The following is a 17,365-nucleotide window of genomic DNA, read 5'->3' as shown; positions in this document are numbered from 1 at the left end:
TTGTTTTTTTGTTTTTTTTATTCCGTTCGCTTTTTATAACATCTTTATTGAATTTATGTGGCATTTTAAACATATTTACAATGAATGTTTTTTGGTCAGTAAAAATACAAATACAGAACACAGCTTTTTTTTTTTTTTAAATCCACCCAACAACAGAAGGGATGAATGCTGTCCCGGGCTTCTTTAGCCATTAGTCAAAGGGATGTTACAAGGAGAAAAGGAAAGAAATGAAAACATACTGTGCCAGCAGGACCCCAATGCTGCCATCTAGATGGGAGGAAAGGACATACAGTACCTCTTGTAGACATGACCAGAATGGTATGAGAAAAGGTGATGCTTTAGAGAGGAAAAATGGGAGGAGAAAGAAAGAGGTACTTCAGGAGGGCCAATCAATGACATCACATAGTGCACCACATATACACCCAGTATCCACCCAGTTAATGGTGCTTGAATTTAGAGAGAAAAAAAAAAAAAAAAGATTTTTTAAAGATTTATTTTCAGTTTCTTCATGACCTATCATACATCGGCTCAGAAAGTTAGCTTTTTCATCTCTGGTCTACTACATTAAATGTTCTCAGACAGAGAGTTTTAGCATGGCCATTTTAAAAATTAGGGAGGTAATTTTTTTTTAAATAATTTTGAAAGCATAGTGCTGAGAATGTGTTACTGAATAACACAACCCCCCCCCCCAATAAATAAAACAAAACAAAAAAAATGTCCAACACAACTAGCTGCAGGTATTAAATTTGACTGACCAAACTTTGAATAAGGCTACTTGAGATCTACAAATCTTGAATCTGTTTATCTGTGGGCCATAGTGTTTCAGGAAACCTAATTTATAATGGAGAAATTGTTTTCCAGCCTGGTAAGTCTTTAAACTCAGTTTGGAAGTCTAAATCCTTCAAACATCCCAGTCTACTATACAGTTGTATGCAATTTTGCACCAAACATCAGTTTAGATATTTGTTTTCATTTGATCTGAGATTCATGCCAAGGACATGGACAATATATTTTATGAAAATCTAAATCTCTACCCTCCTGTTGGCCGGTATTTGTGATAACTGTTGTTGAAAGACTTCTCTTAAAACTACAGCTGCTTCAGGTGTTAATTTTGTGGCAAACCAAACTCCAACTCACTCATGTTGTTTCAAACCAGTGCCCAATGAATCCCTTCTTTAATTCACAAGAGGGATAAAAAGTAAGGTGGGAATGGAGAGAAATGGATTGCAGGTTTCTGGAATGAACCGATGATACATGTCGGGTGGCAGCATTTGTTCAATAGCAGCAAATGTACATAACTAGAGGGCCGTTTTACCAGATAACCTCAACAATCTGAAAGCACTGCAAGCTGACGGAAACATGGATCAGATTGTTTAGAGAGATAGCGGAATATTTCAAGAGCAGCACACACAGAAATCCTGGTGCAAGAGGAAAGGACAACACATCCCTGGGTGCCTCTGGCCTAAATTCAGCCTCAGCTGGAGAGAGTTTTCACAGGAGGTCAACTGCCAACATCTGCCGCCCCCAGGAGCCCGCCGCACATCAGTTCCAGCACAAAGCTCAGAGGGCGAGAGTCTCCAAAAGGCAGTCTGGTCCGAGAGCCATTTATCTGCTATTTTGCAGTGATTGAGTGAGTTGATCACAGGAAATGCCGCCAAATTGGGAAAAAAGAAACGTAAATTCATCCCCGCAAAGAAAACGCACATACATTTCAGAAGGTCTCTTTGTCTGCTAATGGACAGGATCACATTTACACCAGCACTCTGTCCAGTCACAAGAAGAGAGTCACGTGATCAATCCGTGAGCTTATCTGGTAGTCTGTCCTTCAGAGAATATATAAGAGAGACATTTATAGATGAGTAAAAAGGGTCAATCTGGTCCCCTCTTTTTGTTGCACTCAGATCATTCACAGCCTAAGAGGAGAAAGTGGTCGGTGGGAAAAGATCTCTCCTCTCCTTTGCACTGGTGGATGCAGTCTTTTAGAAGGAGGGAGGTGTGTAGAAAAGGGGTGAGTGAGGGGGAGAGCGCCCCCTCAGTGAGTCCACTCTACCGCTGGGTCTCACTGCCAGGTAGGGTGATGTTGCCAAGGTGTAGGACAGGCAGAGGGTGCGCCTCCGTGTTGAAGACCCAGCTCTCAAGTGGCAGCAACTCATCGCTGGAGAACAGCAGATACAAATACCTACAAAAACACAGAGAAATTACAGCATTAACTTGTATTTGTTTGGTTGTTCTACACCTTTTGACCAATGCTTTTCCATTACTTTTCCATTTGTTTGTGATTACTGGATAAGAACTTTTCAAATGTGATCAAAATGAGCAACTTCTAGTCGATGAAATTATTTAAAACCAAGCATAACTAGAATAATTTGCATTCATTTCAGAAGAGATTTTTTTATTTTTTTTTTATTTCCATGACTATTCAAAAATTTGTTCCAAAATCATTTTAAAATTCCTTGATATTTCAAGGTTTTCCATGACCATGGGGACCCTGACTCTTATAAGGCCTAGTACACCTTTACAGCAATTCAAAGCCAAGAAATTAAACTAAAGTGTTCAAATGGTCCCAGCAGGTGGCAGCACTATGAAATACGGCAGGCTTTCCAAATCTCAATTTCTTCAGCCTTTAGCCACAAATGAACTGCTTTTTCCAGTGTTCACCATATGTTGAATAGTTATGCTAACCATTAAAGCACTAACAGACCATCATTACACTATTATTATACAATCAGTGCTTGAGAATTAGCATTATGAACTGAGAAAGTTCATGTTACTATAGCAACACAGCTTCAGCAGATTGTGTAAGAACATGCATGGAGATTTACTTAAGAGTTTCGGCCAGGAAGAAGCTTTGCTGGACATCATCGTAGGTGGGGTTGGAGGAGTAGACATCTTTAACCCCAGAGAATCCTCCACTAACTCGGCAGTACTTTTCTATAGCCTGTAAAAAGACGAAAAAAGAATGGCAAATTCACATAGTAATATTATAATAATTATTATTCTTACAACATACAAGAAACATAACCACTCAATGTTGGGAGAGGAAAATTGAGAAAATTTAGGCCATGATACTGTATTTTTCATGATATTAATATATGAAAAAAAACAAAAAAATTCATATAACAAAGCAATTATTTAGCTGCTCTTCATATTTGTGACAAAACTCCTCTGTGTAATTGTAGTGAGCAGAATAGCAGCTCAGAATGATGGGCTACAACAGCAGAAGACCACGTTGGGCACTTAATTAGGACCATAGTTTTCCTAATAAAAAGCTCAGTGAGTGTATGTGTCACTAAAAAAAAAAAAAACATGGTGACACATACACTCATCCTAGACATCATAGATAAATATATGATGGTAAATTGTCCACTGACGTAAAAGTTGTCAGAAGACGTGCGAGTCACAACAGATGTGATTTTAAATGCGCATGTCAGTTATATCAGTGAGGGTAAAAGCCAAAGTATTCTTTGGTCAGAACCCTTCTACATAGGAAAGCCTACAAACTCAGCATAAAATAGCATTACCCGGCGGTCCCATGGACATTCTTTGGGCGGTACACAGGCAAGGAGATAAGATGCAGGGTTTTTTTTTAATGGATGTCTATGGATGAGATGCTTCAGTGTGCTGAATAAACTGCTTTTGTGAGGAAACAGCTCATTGGTCAATGAACTAACCGCCTGTCCGCAAATCGTCAACATATTTTACAATAAACAATCCTTTTGGAATGAACTATGCGTTTACCATGATAAAATTGCTGTTTTAGAAGAGGTGGGGTGGGTGGGATTTGTCTACTAGGCAGAATGCTGTGTCCTCCCAGACACGGGCGGAACGTTGTTATGGACCATGAGTGACACGGACGGGTTAAGACATTGTCCCCACTCGAGTCCTGGAGACGGTGCGCAGAGTTAGTGAGGCACATTGAGTGGCAAAGCTCATTTTTAGGGTGGCAGCTGCCACCCCATGCCACCCTTCTGGCCCTGCCCCTGATTAGTTTGGAGCACATATCGCTTTACCGTTTATCACATTTTGCCATTGTTTATCACACGCAGTTGCACAGGCAGACAACTGCATCAGTGAATGAGAAATCATGGCGCTGACACGGACAGTTCTGAGCAGCTCTGTCTGTCATGGCTTCCACAAACTTTACACAACCAGGAGAGAGGAGAAAGAGAGCAGAAAGCCACTAGGAAAATGCTTTGCATCAAAACTGCATCTTGTTTCATCTTGGCAAAATAATAAACGCATTATTCTCCGTTCTTGTCAGAGAGCATTCTCCCTTTCTTAGCGATGTATGGTAAACAGACACGCAGATCTCGCATTCGGCTTATGAAACATCACCTTTGGAAATAAATAAATACAGGCATCATCGGAGGTTATGCAGGTACATGAATGGAGGTTTACATGGAGACAAGAAATAGCCTACTGCACCGTCACACTCTCGGTAATGAAAGAAGCAGATTTTATTATCATCTCCTCAATACAACAACACCCAGCAACAAGTGAATGATTTACTTAATCTTTTACTATAAATGCTGATGTCACAATATTATCTGACATTAGGATATTATTCTGCTGTACATCCTGTAGTTGTGTGACAGTTTATAAGCCCATATCACTAAATTCTGGTATTATTATCCTTCTAGAGGAACTTTCTCATACTTGCTGGAAATGCAGCAGTTTGCTTGCTTACGCATTGCAAAATAAGGTGAATAGCTCAGAAAGATTGTCTATATGTGCAATATCAACTAAAAACCTATTCTTATCACCACTTTATAATTGCAAATCAAATCAATGTTTTATGGTGTGCTCATAGTAACAACAATCCAAAAATAGAAATCATGAAGCCACTCTATTTCTCAGGCCCTTTTGCCCAAGAACCAATAACGTTCCTTTTCACAGCTCCAGCGTCTGCAGGCCGGACTGAGGAAGCAGGCCATCTGTGCCAGGAAAACATTGCGTGCTCACCTACCTGGAGCAGCTGCTCCGCTGTAAGCTCATCGCACATTGGTACAACACAACAGCAGCTGGGCTGCTCTAGCCTCCAATTAACCCATTACCCAATAGAGAGTTACAGACACTCACTCTGCATTTATCTTCAGATTTGAGAACAAGTTCAAAGACTTTTAACACTGATTCAACTATAACTCAACATTCTGAGAGCTCTTAACAGTAACACAAATAAACCAGTCATTACAATGTACTGCCTTACAATACACATATTAAAGGGACAGTGTCCCTGGAGTGACCTAAGGTTTAAGTGTCTTGTGGAGTCACAGTGGTGGTATTTTATGGAGCAACCCTTGAGTAACTCAAACCTTATGCTGTAACTGAAAAGGTACTGTACATTCCATTCTTCTAAAATGTTTGTCTGTATGCTTGATTTTATGCATCTGTAGCTGAAACAGCCAAACCCAGTAATTAGGAGGTGTTCACATACTTTTGTCCATGCAGTGTACATCTCTGCAAACGCTATAGCAGTCCAAATGACCCGATTAACATCAAAAAGACAAAAACAAAAAGTTATTTGTTTAACCTCCAACTGACCCATTACATCAGATGAGGAGATAAGAACTAGCAGGAAAAATTGCTAGTGAAACTGTAATATGGCACTTTTCATACCACTGTCTCCTTAAGATGATTCGCTTTTGTTTTCCTCTTTTGTAAGTCATTTTGGATAAACGCATCCGCCAAATGAATACATGTAAATGTAAAAAAGGATTTTGGAGATGAACAACTGAGACACCAAACTGACCAACACAAATTTTTTTATCTAAGCAAAGAACAATGCCAGAAACACAAAGACACATGAAAAGATCCTGAGATCCTAGAAATAAAGAGCTGCACAGAGAGAGAGAGCTGGAGAAAGACAGAAAATGATAAAATAAGAGAACAAAGCAACGAAGGCGCTTCGGTGACGAGGAAACAAGTGAGCTTTATTCTGCTCTCTTTTTCCTTTGACAGAAATGGGGAAAGTAAAAATGTGGGAGGAAAGGAGAGAAAGAGCACATAGGCACCAAGTAGCTCATCAAAAGCAACCCAAATGAAGAGGAATAGAAATTGTGAAAGTGGTACAAAGACACCCGTTTTTAAAATCACTTTTGTGAAATTGTTATAAAAATACAAATGCAAAATCACTCCCCAAACATTATAGCCCATCTCTCTCCAGAATAATAGCCTGTGACAAAACAGCATAATCCATTCTGGTTCACTGGTCTTAGCTGGTTTAAGATGGTCTATCTGGTCTCCAAACCTTGCTGAGCTGGTCTTCAGCTGGTCTAACTAGTATTTCAGCCTGCCCAAGCAGGTGCTCAGATGGTTTAGCTGATCAGCTGGCTGGCCTACCAGACTGACCTTTGGAAAAGTCTCTAAAACCAGCAAACAGACCAGCCTGTCCAGGCTGGGAGACCAACTAAAGGCCAAAGTATACTTCGGTTGTAAGTGTTGCTGATCATAAAGGGCACAGTATGCGTGATGCCAATTTCGTCATCAGCACAGTGTGTGTGGCCCAGATTTTCTCAACATGTGGACCGTACTCATCTCTGTGCATCATCGGCGCATACACCTCTCATTGACGGTACTAGAAAAGTATCACAAAGCAGTCTTAGCGCACATGCGTCGAACGCGTTCGCATTCACTTGCGGTCAAAAGAGTATACTTTGAAAGGCAACAGGTCGACCATCTGTGATCTGATATGGAATGCAGAAAAACAAAGTATTCCCAGGGCTTAAGACATGAAACCGGTTTGAGTGGTTTTCTTTTAGAAGGGACTGACATCAAAATGAGGGAAGGACAAATCTGTAAAACAGTCAGATAAAATAAGAGATGGATGGAGAGGTAGAATAATAATACGGGCAACAAAAAGATGCCAGAGATAGCAGAATTGTAACCAGCGATGGATATCAAAGGATGAGATATGGGTTTAGATGTACTGAAGAACATCCTGTGCCGTCTGACCTTATTCTGTCTCTGATATAAGCCAGAGCCTTGATGGCTGGAGATCCCAGTCCGTAGAGAAGTGCGACAAACTTTTGTTTGTGTTATTGAAGCAGTTAGCAAAGGCAAGCATCACTATTACTTATGCTCATACTTAGGCTTGGGGATTTTAACAAACAGAATCGAACACAACACAGGTGTCTCAAGACACCTTTTTAAAATTAAAACTTAACATGCCATCTCCAATGCTTATGCCGCAAGATAATTTGTTTTTCAATAAAGTGGAATGTGAATGGGATGGGTATATAGAACTTTGATGTGTTTAAACTAGCTAATTTTCATGAATAATTAAAAAAGTGCACACAGTGTCCAAAATTAACTTGTCGCTGTCCTTTTCTACATATCGCGGCACCCCTTCAGCATATCGCAGCGCCAGTCGCGGCCCGTTCATCATAACGCGGCAGCCCGTTTCAGCTTATCACCGCCCGTTTGGCCCCGTTTCGCGTTTGGATGCAGAGCCCCCTTAAGGACAAAACTGTAATGTGTAACATTATTTAATAAGCTGACACAAACTGATAGAAAGGTAAAAAGCATCCGCCAGAGTGGCCTGTGTGACGCTGCAAAATTCACCAGCCAAACAGAAAATTTACCCACATTTGGCGCTTGCCGGTTGTTACTTTTGGACCCTGAGTGCACACTAAATCCAAAAATGCACAGCCCTTCAACAGGGTAACTCAGATGTACAAACAGGTTAAACATCTACAACAAATTGCACAAAACCCCCCCAAAAGAAATAGTACTTAAAAATAAACAGATTTAATTTGTGTTTTAAAGGGGACACACTGTATTTTAAATATGTAACTTCTCAGATAGAGTTTGAGTGTGCCAGCAGCAGTTACAGGTAGACTGTAAACAAGCAAAAACCTACAACAAGAGTTGCGCTGCAAAAAAACTACTTGACCTCACTAATCTACTAGTCAGTTGCTGGACAACTAGTTGATCATCCTGTCCATCCCTACTAGTAACCACAAAGTAACCTGTTAATAAACACTCAGAAACATCTGCAACTGCATAGAAACGCTGTGGCAACCAACCACCCAATTATAGTGCATTGCCTTTTGCATGGGTAAGCACCACTTACATTTTCTAGGTAAATGTAAAAATCTAGTTTGTGAAGAAAGAGCCTGACCTGTGCTGCCTCCCAGCCCCACTGCCTGTACTTGGGATCGTGGGTGAACCTCCACATGTACCAGTAAGTCTCGATGACCTCTGGTCTGAGGATGTAGTATTTTTCATTCTGTCTCACAGCAACTGCCTCCAGACCGCTGTCAAACTTAAAGGCCTCTGGTCCGAGCTTCAGCACTGACAAAAATAAATAAAAATAAATAAAAAGTTTAATTTAATTTTTCAGGAATATGATACAAAAATAGGTTCTGAAATAGTAGTATTTTTTTCCCCTTTTTCAACAAATGGAGCCTAAACAACATTAGAACATTTGAGACATATTAAAGTACAGTTTAAAACCCTAAATAAACATAAAAATTAAACAGAATTTATAAATTGTAAAAATAAATACATTTGTTAATACTATGTCAGAATCTATTTTAATGAAAAATATATGATGCTTGATAATTTTTATTCTTAACAGGGTAACAGGGTTGAATGGTTATGCTTGATGAACGCAGTCAAAGCAAAAACAGACATGATCCAAATAATGCTAATTCTTGGTTGTCATAAAGTGGAAGTATGTTTCATATTTAGTAATAGGGAAACATCATGCAGAAAAAGGGTTGCATGCAAAAATGTGAGACAGCTAAATATTACTTTATTAAATTAATTAAATAAGTTAATTACATTTTAATTTTCCTACAAATAAATGAATGAATTTTAAAAGATCAAAATTATGACTTCAACAATACCTATGGTGGGATGGGGGATGGGTACACAGACATTTGATGCGTTTAAAACTAGCTAATTTGCAAGTTTAATTTTATTTAGATACTAGTTTGTCTAATCTTTGTCAACAGGAAGCGTGAAATTTGTGCCTTTGATGCATTAAAAGGGTTATGGGGCACTAAAGTGTACCATATTTGTGAAAAGTGCCTTATACACTCCATATAATAAACTGAACCTCATAGTAGATGTGAAGCCATCTGTCTGAGAGCCCGCTTTGGCTGAGCTGCGATCGATCAATCAATGTCAAATTGTGTGAAAAAGAAATGGCACACTTTCAAAATAACCTGTATTGTTACCATGGCAACACACCCTGCAACAAATTTTATATGATTCTATTGTCACAATGCCCAGAGATCTCATGCCTCTTATACCCTTAGTCTATCTCTTGCCCTTTCTTATTTACTAACCAGTGCGATCGTAGCTTTCATGGCAGGTGTGGGCGATCTCTGCTCCAAGCTGCAGATAGTGTCCAGCTTTATCATCCGGTGACCCATCAGCCCCCAGGGCAAACATGCCCCCAGCAAAGCAGGTCAGGTGGCCCATCTTGCGCTCCAAGTGGCCGTTTTTCCACTCCCCGATGAAAGTAAGACCGCCGTTGGACTTGCGGATGAGGTGGCGCTCGATAGCCTGGAGGAGAAGAAAGAGAGGGGGATGAAAGAATGAACAGAGATGCACTGGCACAGCATGAAACAACATGTTGTCAAAGCAACCAGCAGTCTTCACCTCGATTGCATCGTCGTAGGTCTTGCGTGCCTCTGTGTCGGTTTTGTCGGACATGAGCCAGGCCTTCAACAGGTATTCATAGAAACTATCGCCCAAGCCACCCACAGAGGTGTGATCTGCAGAGTGAGAGAGAAACAAGGTTAAACAAAGTTTATTTAGCTGGATCTTGATCGTCTTCCTGAACAATACTACATCATACATCATGTCCTAACCATATGTGGCCTGATAAGTTTCCAGCATCAAGTAATTTGTCTGTTCACATTGAACAAGGAAATCCTGTGAAACACGGCAAAATCAAACATATTTGGTGTTTAAAAGTGGTCACAATGTTTTTTGTTTATGTTGCACTGGTCAATATGGCAGTCGTTATGGCAGATGGCATGCACAGATACTGTTCTGTTGATTAAATATGCGCCACGCACACTATGTGCGACATTAAGTGGCACGTGGAAAACCGAAGTTTACTTTAGCCTTAAAAATGAAAACTAGCAGCGTGGATGCAGCATCATGCAAAAGCAAAAGTTTTTAGTAACCAATGCCACAGTAAAACATTCAGTCAGTTTGAGTTTATTAGGTTACTGATATGACTGTATTCTTCATCTAATGTGAGTGTACATGATTTTAAACAGATTTTTTTAAAAGTACTATTCACTTCTTTAAGAGTAAACTTATTTTATTGAGGAAAAAAATTACTGAGAGCACTTTTAATATACAATTATGTGGGGCAGGTTTTGGATTAGTTAGATTTCATTGTGGGTGGAGCATCACAAGTGTCAAAACCGAATGATTGACAAAATGTGCTGTTGCTCACTGCTTATGGTAACGGCAGGTAAGGACAAAAACTGACATGGAGATTTTTAGCTTTTGTCACTTGTTGCTCTATTGCTTTACACGTGATAAGGAGAGTCAGTGAAATAAAACACCTTATGCACCTTTACTGAACTCTTTTAATAATAATAATAATAATAATAATAATAATAATAATAATTATACAACAGTTAGTTCCAGTTCTCGAGTCTGATTGGACGAGAGGTGTTCCAAGAGTACTGAAAGTTCACACCATTAGCACTGGGACACTTTACTGTTTGTATGACTCCACTGGTGTTCGTGGCATTCCAAACATGTAAGAGCAGTGCAGATGTGTAAGAGCAGCTAAATATGTGAATTTTCATTCATCCCTGTGACATTAAAGATTTGAGCCAGCTGGTGGCAATAAAAGACTGTCTTAAGCTATGAGCGAGTTGAGCTTACGTTGACGAACAGTGTCAAATCTCTTTGAAGTCATCCTGAATTGTCCATGATTGCTTGGATTGCTACTACACTGTAGCTGAGAAATAGAGTTAAACTAACAGCTTCAGCATTACTGCTGAGAGTCGCAACACACGGAGTAATCAAAAACGCTCAGGGCACCTACCTGATACAAGTTTTCAAGTTGGGAGAATACAAGAACTTTAAACATAGTGGAGGAGAAAACTCTGTGTCAGTGTCAAAAAGAAGAGTTCCACAAGAAATATACAAGAATAAAACTGCCATTTTCCATGTTTTCTCTCCGACAACAAATCACTTGAACATTTTTGAAATAATTCAGATAGCACGTTTGGCAGTATCACTCCACAATAGGAGCACATTACTTAAGCAATATCACACGAGCAAGAGTGCTGTATGGCCCTACATCAGCAAGGCTATTATTCGGCTGCAGGCCGAGTGCCGTAGGTAATCACAGCAGTGCTGATTTAGGGCCATGCAGCATGATTGTGAGTATGATATTGCCTATATACAACAGTACAACGAACAAGTAAATAAAACAATGAGGAAAAACTAAGGACTGTCACAAAAACAAAATGCATTTGTGCATGGAACTACTTTCTTATGCCACAGATCAGGATCTGCAATTGCTAGTTCAAAAGATGTGCCCAAGCTTCAGTTACTAATTCAAAAACATCACTTTAGAACTAGTAACAGTGGCTTGGGCTGTTTCTAACAAGTTACAAGCATGTATGTATGTGTGTGTGAGAGAGAGAAAAGGGAGAGAGAGCGATTACCTGCGTCTGTCGCGCCTTCCAATGAATGAGATGAACAGTAAAGCTATAGCTGTTTAACTTTATTCCTCATCTTTAGTGTTAGTCAGCTTGCTGAAGATAATTTTCTCTGTGTAAAAAATAGCCGTCCGAGCAGAGTCTTCCCTGAGTATTTTGTGGTTAGGGTTCGTTTTTCTCCTCCACCGTGTTGAATGTTGTTTACATCTGAATTCTGCTCCCAATGCGGAAAGTCCAGTAGGTAAGCACCTTGAGCATGTGTGATTACTTTGTCTGTTGTGTCTCTCAACTGTGATAAGCCTTAATGCTGAAGCTGTATTTCCCAGTTGTAGTCTAGTAGTAAATCCGAGCGATCAAAGAGTGAGAGGCAATTGCCGATGACTTCAAAGAAACTGCTCGCTGACTGGCAGCGCTGACTGAAATGAACGTCAGTTCAACTCACTCATTACACACAAAAATTGTCTTTTGTCGCCACCTGCTGGCTAAAATCTTTAATGTCACAAGGAAAAATGAAAAGACGCATATCTAGCATTTTATACATCTGCGCTGCTCTTACACATTAGTTTAGAATGCTGCAAACAAAAGCGGAGTGATTCAAAGAGTGAAGCGTCTGACTACAGCTGTTCAGAGACATCAGCACGCAAGGAACATCTCTCATCCAATCAGATTAGAGGACCGGAACTAATTGTTGTATATTATCACTCTACAGCTGAGGAATAGAGTTAAACTAACAGCTGCAGCATTACTGCTCATCAATGCAAGGTAATCACAGGCATGCTGATAGCTGGACATACAGAACTCCTGCTCCTGTGTTATACTGATTTATTATTTGGTGTAGACTACTCTGAGGTCAATAAATCCTTAAAAATGATGAAACTAGCCTAATTCAAATTCTATTTCTAAACTCTTAATATTGCAATCAATTGGAGCAAAGAAAGGCCAGCTGTGATTCTTAGAATTATTCTATCTATACTCAGTTTTGTTTATCTCTGTTCAAAGCTCAGTCTTTTAATGTACCTGAATGCCACTATAAAAGTGTATTCAGGCTTGACACCGACCCTCCTTACAATAAAAATGCGCTGAAGTGAGCATGTTTTCGCCCCCGTTCATTCAGCGTGGACACACACCAGCACACACCTAATCACTAACAAACACAGCCATTGAGTGTGTGTACTACTCTGATAGAGCTAATGACTCTGCAGTGTGAGTGTGTGTAACGTGTGTGTTTGACAGGCGGGGAGTCATTTGTGCTGGTAATGGCTCATAATGGGTACCTACAACAGACCATGTAAACAATATGCGCCGAGTTATCAGAGTGAGCAGCAGAAATTAAGACAGAAATGTTGAAGTCATTGACAGAAGCAAGGCATATATACACACACACACAGTATATATATATATATATATATATATATATATATATATATATATATATATATATATATATATTATACACACACACACACATATATATATATTATACACACACACACACACACATATATATATATATATACAGGTGCATCTCAATAAATTAGAATGTCGTGGAAAAGTTCATTTATTTCAGTAATTCAACTCAAATTGTGAAACTCGTGTATTAAATAAATTCAATGCACACAGACTGAAGTATTTTAAGTCTTTGGTTCTTTTAATTGTGATGATTTTGGCTCACATTTAACAAAAACCCACCAATTCACTATCTCAAAAAATTAGAATACATCATAAGACCAATAAAAAAAAACATTTTTAGTGAATTGTTGGCCTTCTGGAACGTAATACACGAGTTTCACAATTTGAGTTGAATTACTGAAATAAATGAACTTTTCCACGACATTCTAATTTATTGAGATGGACCTGTATATACACACACACACATACACACACTCACACACATATATATATATATACACATACATACATACATACATACATATACACACACACACACACACACACACACACACACACATATATATATATATATATATATATATATATATATATATATATATATATATATATATAAAAGAGAACTAGGTTGAAGCTGTGGCTTGGTGTTTAGCACATGTACTCCGCTGTAGTGCTCGTGAGGATACATTTAAAATTCTGCACAATTTCTAGATCCAGGTGTAAGGCGGGGTGCCAAGTTGTTTGCATTCAAAGGGGAGAACTCCCCAGGGAGGCAAAGAGCAAATGTATATTCTCTGAGAAAATCAGCATATAAACTTTCACGTCTTTAACATCTGTTCTCTCTCCTCCTCCCCACTCCTGTCCCTCCCAGTTCAAAATCACCTCAAAACACACTTAAATCTTGTAGGTAACAAATGTCTGATTATATGTATGGCTATTCATGTTTCATATAATTTGAAAAGGTCTCAGTGTTACTGGTACGAAGGTCTCATTACCTTAACTGTAAAATACATAACATAGTTTTGAGAATTTAGAGGAATTTGGACCAATTCTTGGGGCATGCCTACCTCCTGTATGCAGATAAGTTGTGACCTAAGGACTTCCAACCCTACTCATCCCCAAATTCTTATTGTCATTCCATTTGGTTGTGGTCTGGGTATTTAAGAAAATTTAGCACATTGTTCACTGGAATTTTCTGTATCCAGAAATCCCTGTGGTGCTTACACTATGTACTTTGCTGAAGTCAGGTATGCATCTGTTACTCTTAAGATTAATCTTTGAGCATTAGATGTTTTGTATCATTTCTGAATTGATTATGTAATTGGCTTGTTACATAGTTACCTGACTAATACATTGTTAAACTTGATTCTATTCTGACTTATTCTGAAAATATTGGCTTTAGTAGATTACGTTAAATTCATGTAACTGCAAATCTGTGATCAGGGTTATTACATACTAAGACCCAGTACTTGATGGAGCATGAAGCACATCAACTGGGATCTTAGCTCCCTGATTGACCATTTGGCTTTAGTTAAGTGTAAGACTGTAAAGGCTAAAGAAAGTACTATTTGGGACAATTTAATGTTGATCGACCCATCCAAATAGTATTAGTCTTGACCCCTGTTTAATGCTAATATTATTGTAGTTAAATGTAATAGGAAACTATAGAATTAAACAAAACTAGGTTGGTCTTGTTCAAATAGTATTAATCATTTACCTCTGTCTAGAGATAATATTACATTAAGTGTATACAAATCTATAGAACTAAGCATACTACTATTTAGAAATAGATAAGCTATGGTAGTAATCATTCTAAATAGTATTAGTCATTTACCTCTGGCTAAAGATCACAGTGTCAAGTTTGTGACCATGGGACAAGTGCATGCAGCCGACATGAGGCCCTAAGCGACAGAATTCCGAATTAACGAGTGCAATTTAAAAGTATAGAAATGACTAGAATAATCAAGTATCCAAATCTAGATAAGATCTCAATTAATGATCAACAATAATTGGAATCTCAACCTAAATTCAAGGTCTAATAAAATTGGAGTCAGATTAAATTATTTATGAAGTCAGATTCGGTTTTAACTAAATCAAAGACGCAATTAAACAACAGCCACACGCGCATGAAAAATAAGAAGGCACAGATACCTTAACCACTTCGCTGGATTCTGCCATTGGGCCAGCGAGGTGTTATTTTTACACAGGGTTCCCACCCTTTTTTACCAGTGAATTTCCATGACTATACCATGACCTTACCAGGCATTTGAGATAACTGTATACATCATTTTTTTTTGCAATCTGTAAATTAATCATTTAGACTTTTCACTATGGCATACAAGCACATTTTACTCTACAATATCTAGCTCATGAAATATTTTACAGCACAGAAACACTAGAAGAATATAGATTCAATAAAGAAATTGCCATGACTTTTCCAGGCCTATAAAACACAATTTTAAAATTCCCTTATATTTCCAGGTTTTTCATGACCATGGGAATCCTGTAGGTCACTAATCAAATTATCAAATTTGTGACATTCACCATGTTAACGTCTTTGTACAAAAGGCATTCGATGATCACAAGATGCTGTTTGGTGTGTGTTTGTTTGTGTGCTAAGAGAGCATGTTTAAACCAACTGAGGAACAGACAGAAATCTCAGTGTGATTTATGCAGGAGGTAGGGGAGTGTATACTGTATACTAGCTGTATATATATATATATATATATATATATATATATATATATATATATATATATAGCAACATAGAGGAGCGAGGGAGGAGCCCATTAGCACGGTCACAGCTCATAGCGGCCATGGCTAGCGAGCTGTTTTGCATTTAGCCTGTTAGGAGAGTGCTAACAGGGCTAACTGTTTATGAGATGAGCTGACAAAATCTAATATAGAAGGTCTTTAGAGGAGGCTGGGGGTGAAGAACAGATGTGGAGGTTATGGTTTTACACAAGGGAGGTGTCAACACGCAAGTGACACGGCTAAAAATCGCTGGTTCAAAAACAGACGGAGAGCTAAAGAACTCAATGATGCAACAACAAGGCAGAAGGCGGAGGCACTTTACGAGAGATCCCTTAACTTTGTCTCAGTGTCTCTTTAAATATGTATTTTATGCTAATGGTTATGAGGTGCTGGCCTGGTGCAAATGGGGCATGGCCAAAAAAAATTTAAGAACCACTACCTTAGCAAGCAACACTAACAGAATTTTGGCAAGTAAAAGGCATATTTAACTGAAAATATAAAAAGAAGGTTATGAGAAACACATTAACAGTCCGGTGTCAATAGTTCAGCTCATAAACAATGAAACTAAGTCTTTACCATGAATAAAACAGAGTGAGTGTGGGGGATTATAAAAAATTAGACAGGATCTAAATTATTAGATCCACTGAATGGACTGCACATCTATCCCTCACAGCCTTAATTTCATTCACATTAAATTAAATATGGCATCCACCCTGACTTAGGTTCATAACACAATCTGGACAGAGCTAGACAGAGTGTTTGGAATGCAAAGGGCAAAAGTATAAGAGGAAAAAGTTCAGACAGAATATGTGGATCCTGACAGTGAGTTTGACAGGGTGAAAGCAACAGAAAGAAAGGGAAACAAGCAGCACAGATGCAGGGAAGCAAAGGAACTTAAAAAGGTAAAAGAGAGAGAGAGACCTGGTAGAGGTGAATGTGTCTGAGGAACAGAAAGGAGGGTGATAGAATTTATTACAAAACAAAAACAATACTGACAGTGATTAAAGGGATAGTTTACCCAAAAATGAAAATTCTCTCATCATTTACTCACCCTCATGCCATCTAAGATGTGTATGACTTTCTTTCTTCTAAAAATCTTAATTTGTGTTCAGCAGAAGATTTCAGCTCTGTTGATCCATACAATGCAACTGAATGGTGATCAGACCTTTGAAGCTCCAAAAAGCAGATAAAGTCAGCATAAAAGTAATCCATAGGACTCCAGTGGTTCAATCCTTCTGAAGCGATTCAGTGGGTTCTGGGTGAGAACAGACCAAAATACAATGATCAGCCACAACATAAAAACCACCTGCCTAATATCGTGCAAGTCCCCCTCATGCCACCAAAACAGCTCTGACCCATCGAGGCATGGACTCCACAAGACCTCTGAAAGTGTCCTGTGGAATCTGGGGAATTTGGAGGCCTTGAACACCTTGAACTCTTTGTCATGTCCCTCAAACCATTCCTGAATAATTTTTGCATTGTGGCAGGGAGCATTATCCTGCTGAAAGAGGCCACTGCCATCAGGGAATACCGTTGCCATGAAGGGGTGTATGTGG

The 17,365-nt window shown here is 38.8% G+C and overlaps 1 protein-coding gene across 5 annotated transcripts in view; it reads right to left on the bottom strand.

The window, feature by feature from the left end:
• Positions 1–17,365, bottom strand: part of LOC127446773 (mannosyl-oligosaccharide 1,2-alpha-mannosidase IB) — a 146,281-nt gene continuing 128,916 nt past the window's right edge. For all 5 annotated transcript variants that reach the window (XM_051707965.1, XM_051707968.1, XM_051707967.1 and 2 more), the window contains 5 exons: positions 9,610–9,725; positions 9,294–9,513; positions 8,120–8,292; positions 2,823–2,938; positions 1–2,179 (listed from right to left, as the gene is read on the bottom strand). In XM_051707965.1, the coding sequence (XP_051563925.1) occupies positions 2,047–2,179; positions 2,823–2,938; positions 8,120–8,292; positions 9,294–9,513; positions 9,610–9,725 (758 nt within the window). In that variant the 3' untranslated portion in view covers positions 1–2,046. The remainder of the gene's footprint in view (positions 2,180–2,822; positions 2,939–8,119; positions 8,293–9,293; positions 9,514–9,609; positions 9,726–17,365) is intronic.

This window comes from Myxocyprinus asiaticus, chromosome 10 (genome assembly GCF_019703515.2).
Source record: "Myxocyprinus asiaticus isolate MX2 ecotype Aquarium Trade chromosome 10, UBuf_Myxa_2, whole genome shotgun sequence".
Classification (NCBI taxonomy): Eukaryota; Metazoa; Chordata; class Actinopteri; order Cypriniformes; family Catostomidae; genus Myxocyprinus; species Myxocyprinus asiaticus.
Note: the sequence above shows the minus strand (reverse complement) of the source record. Positions and strands in the feature narration are given on the sequence as shown.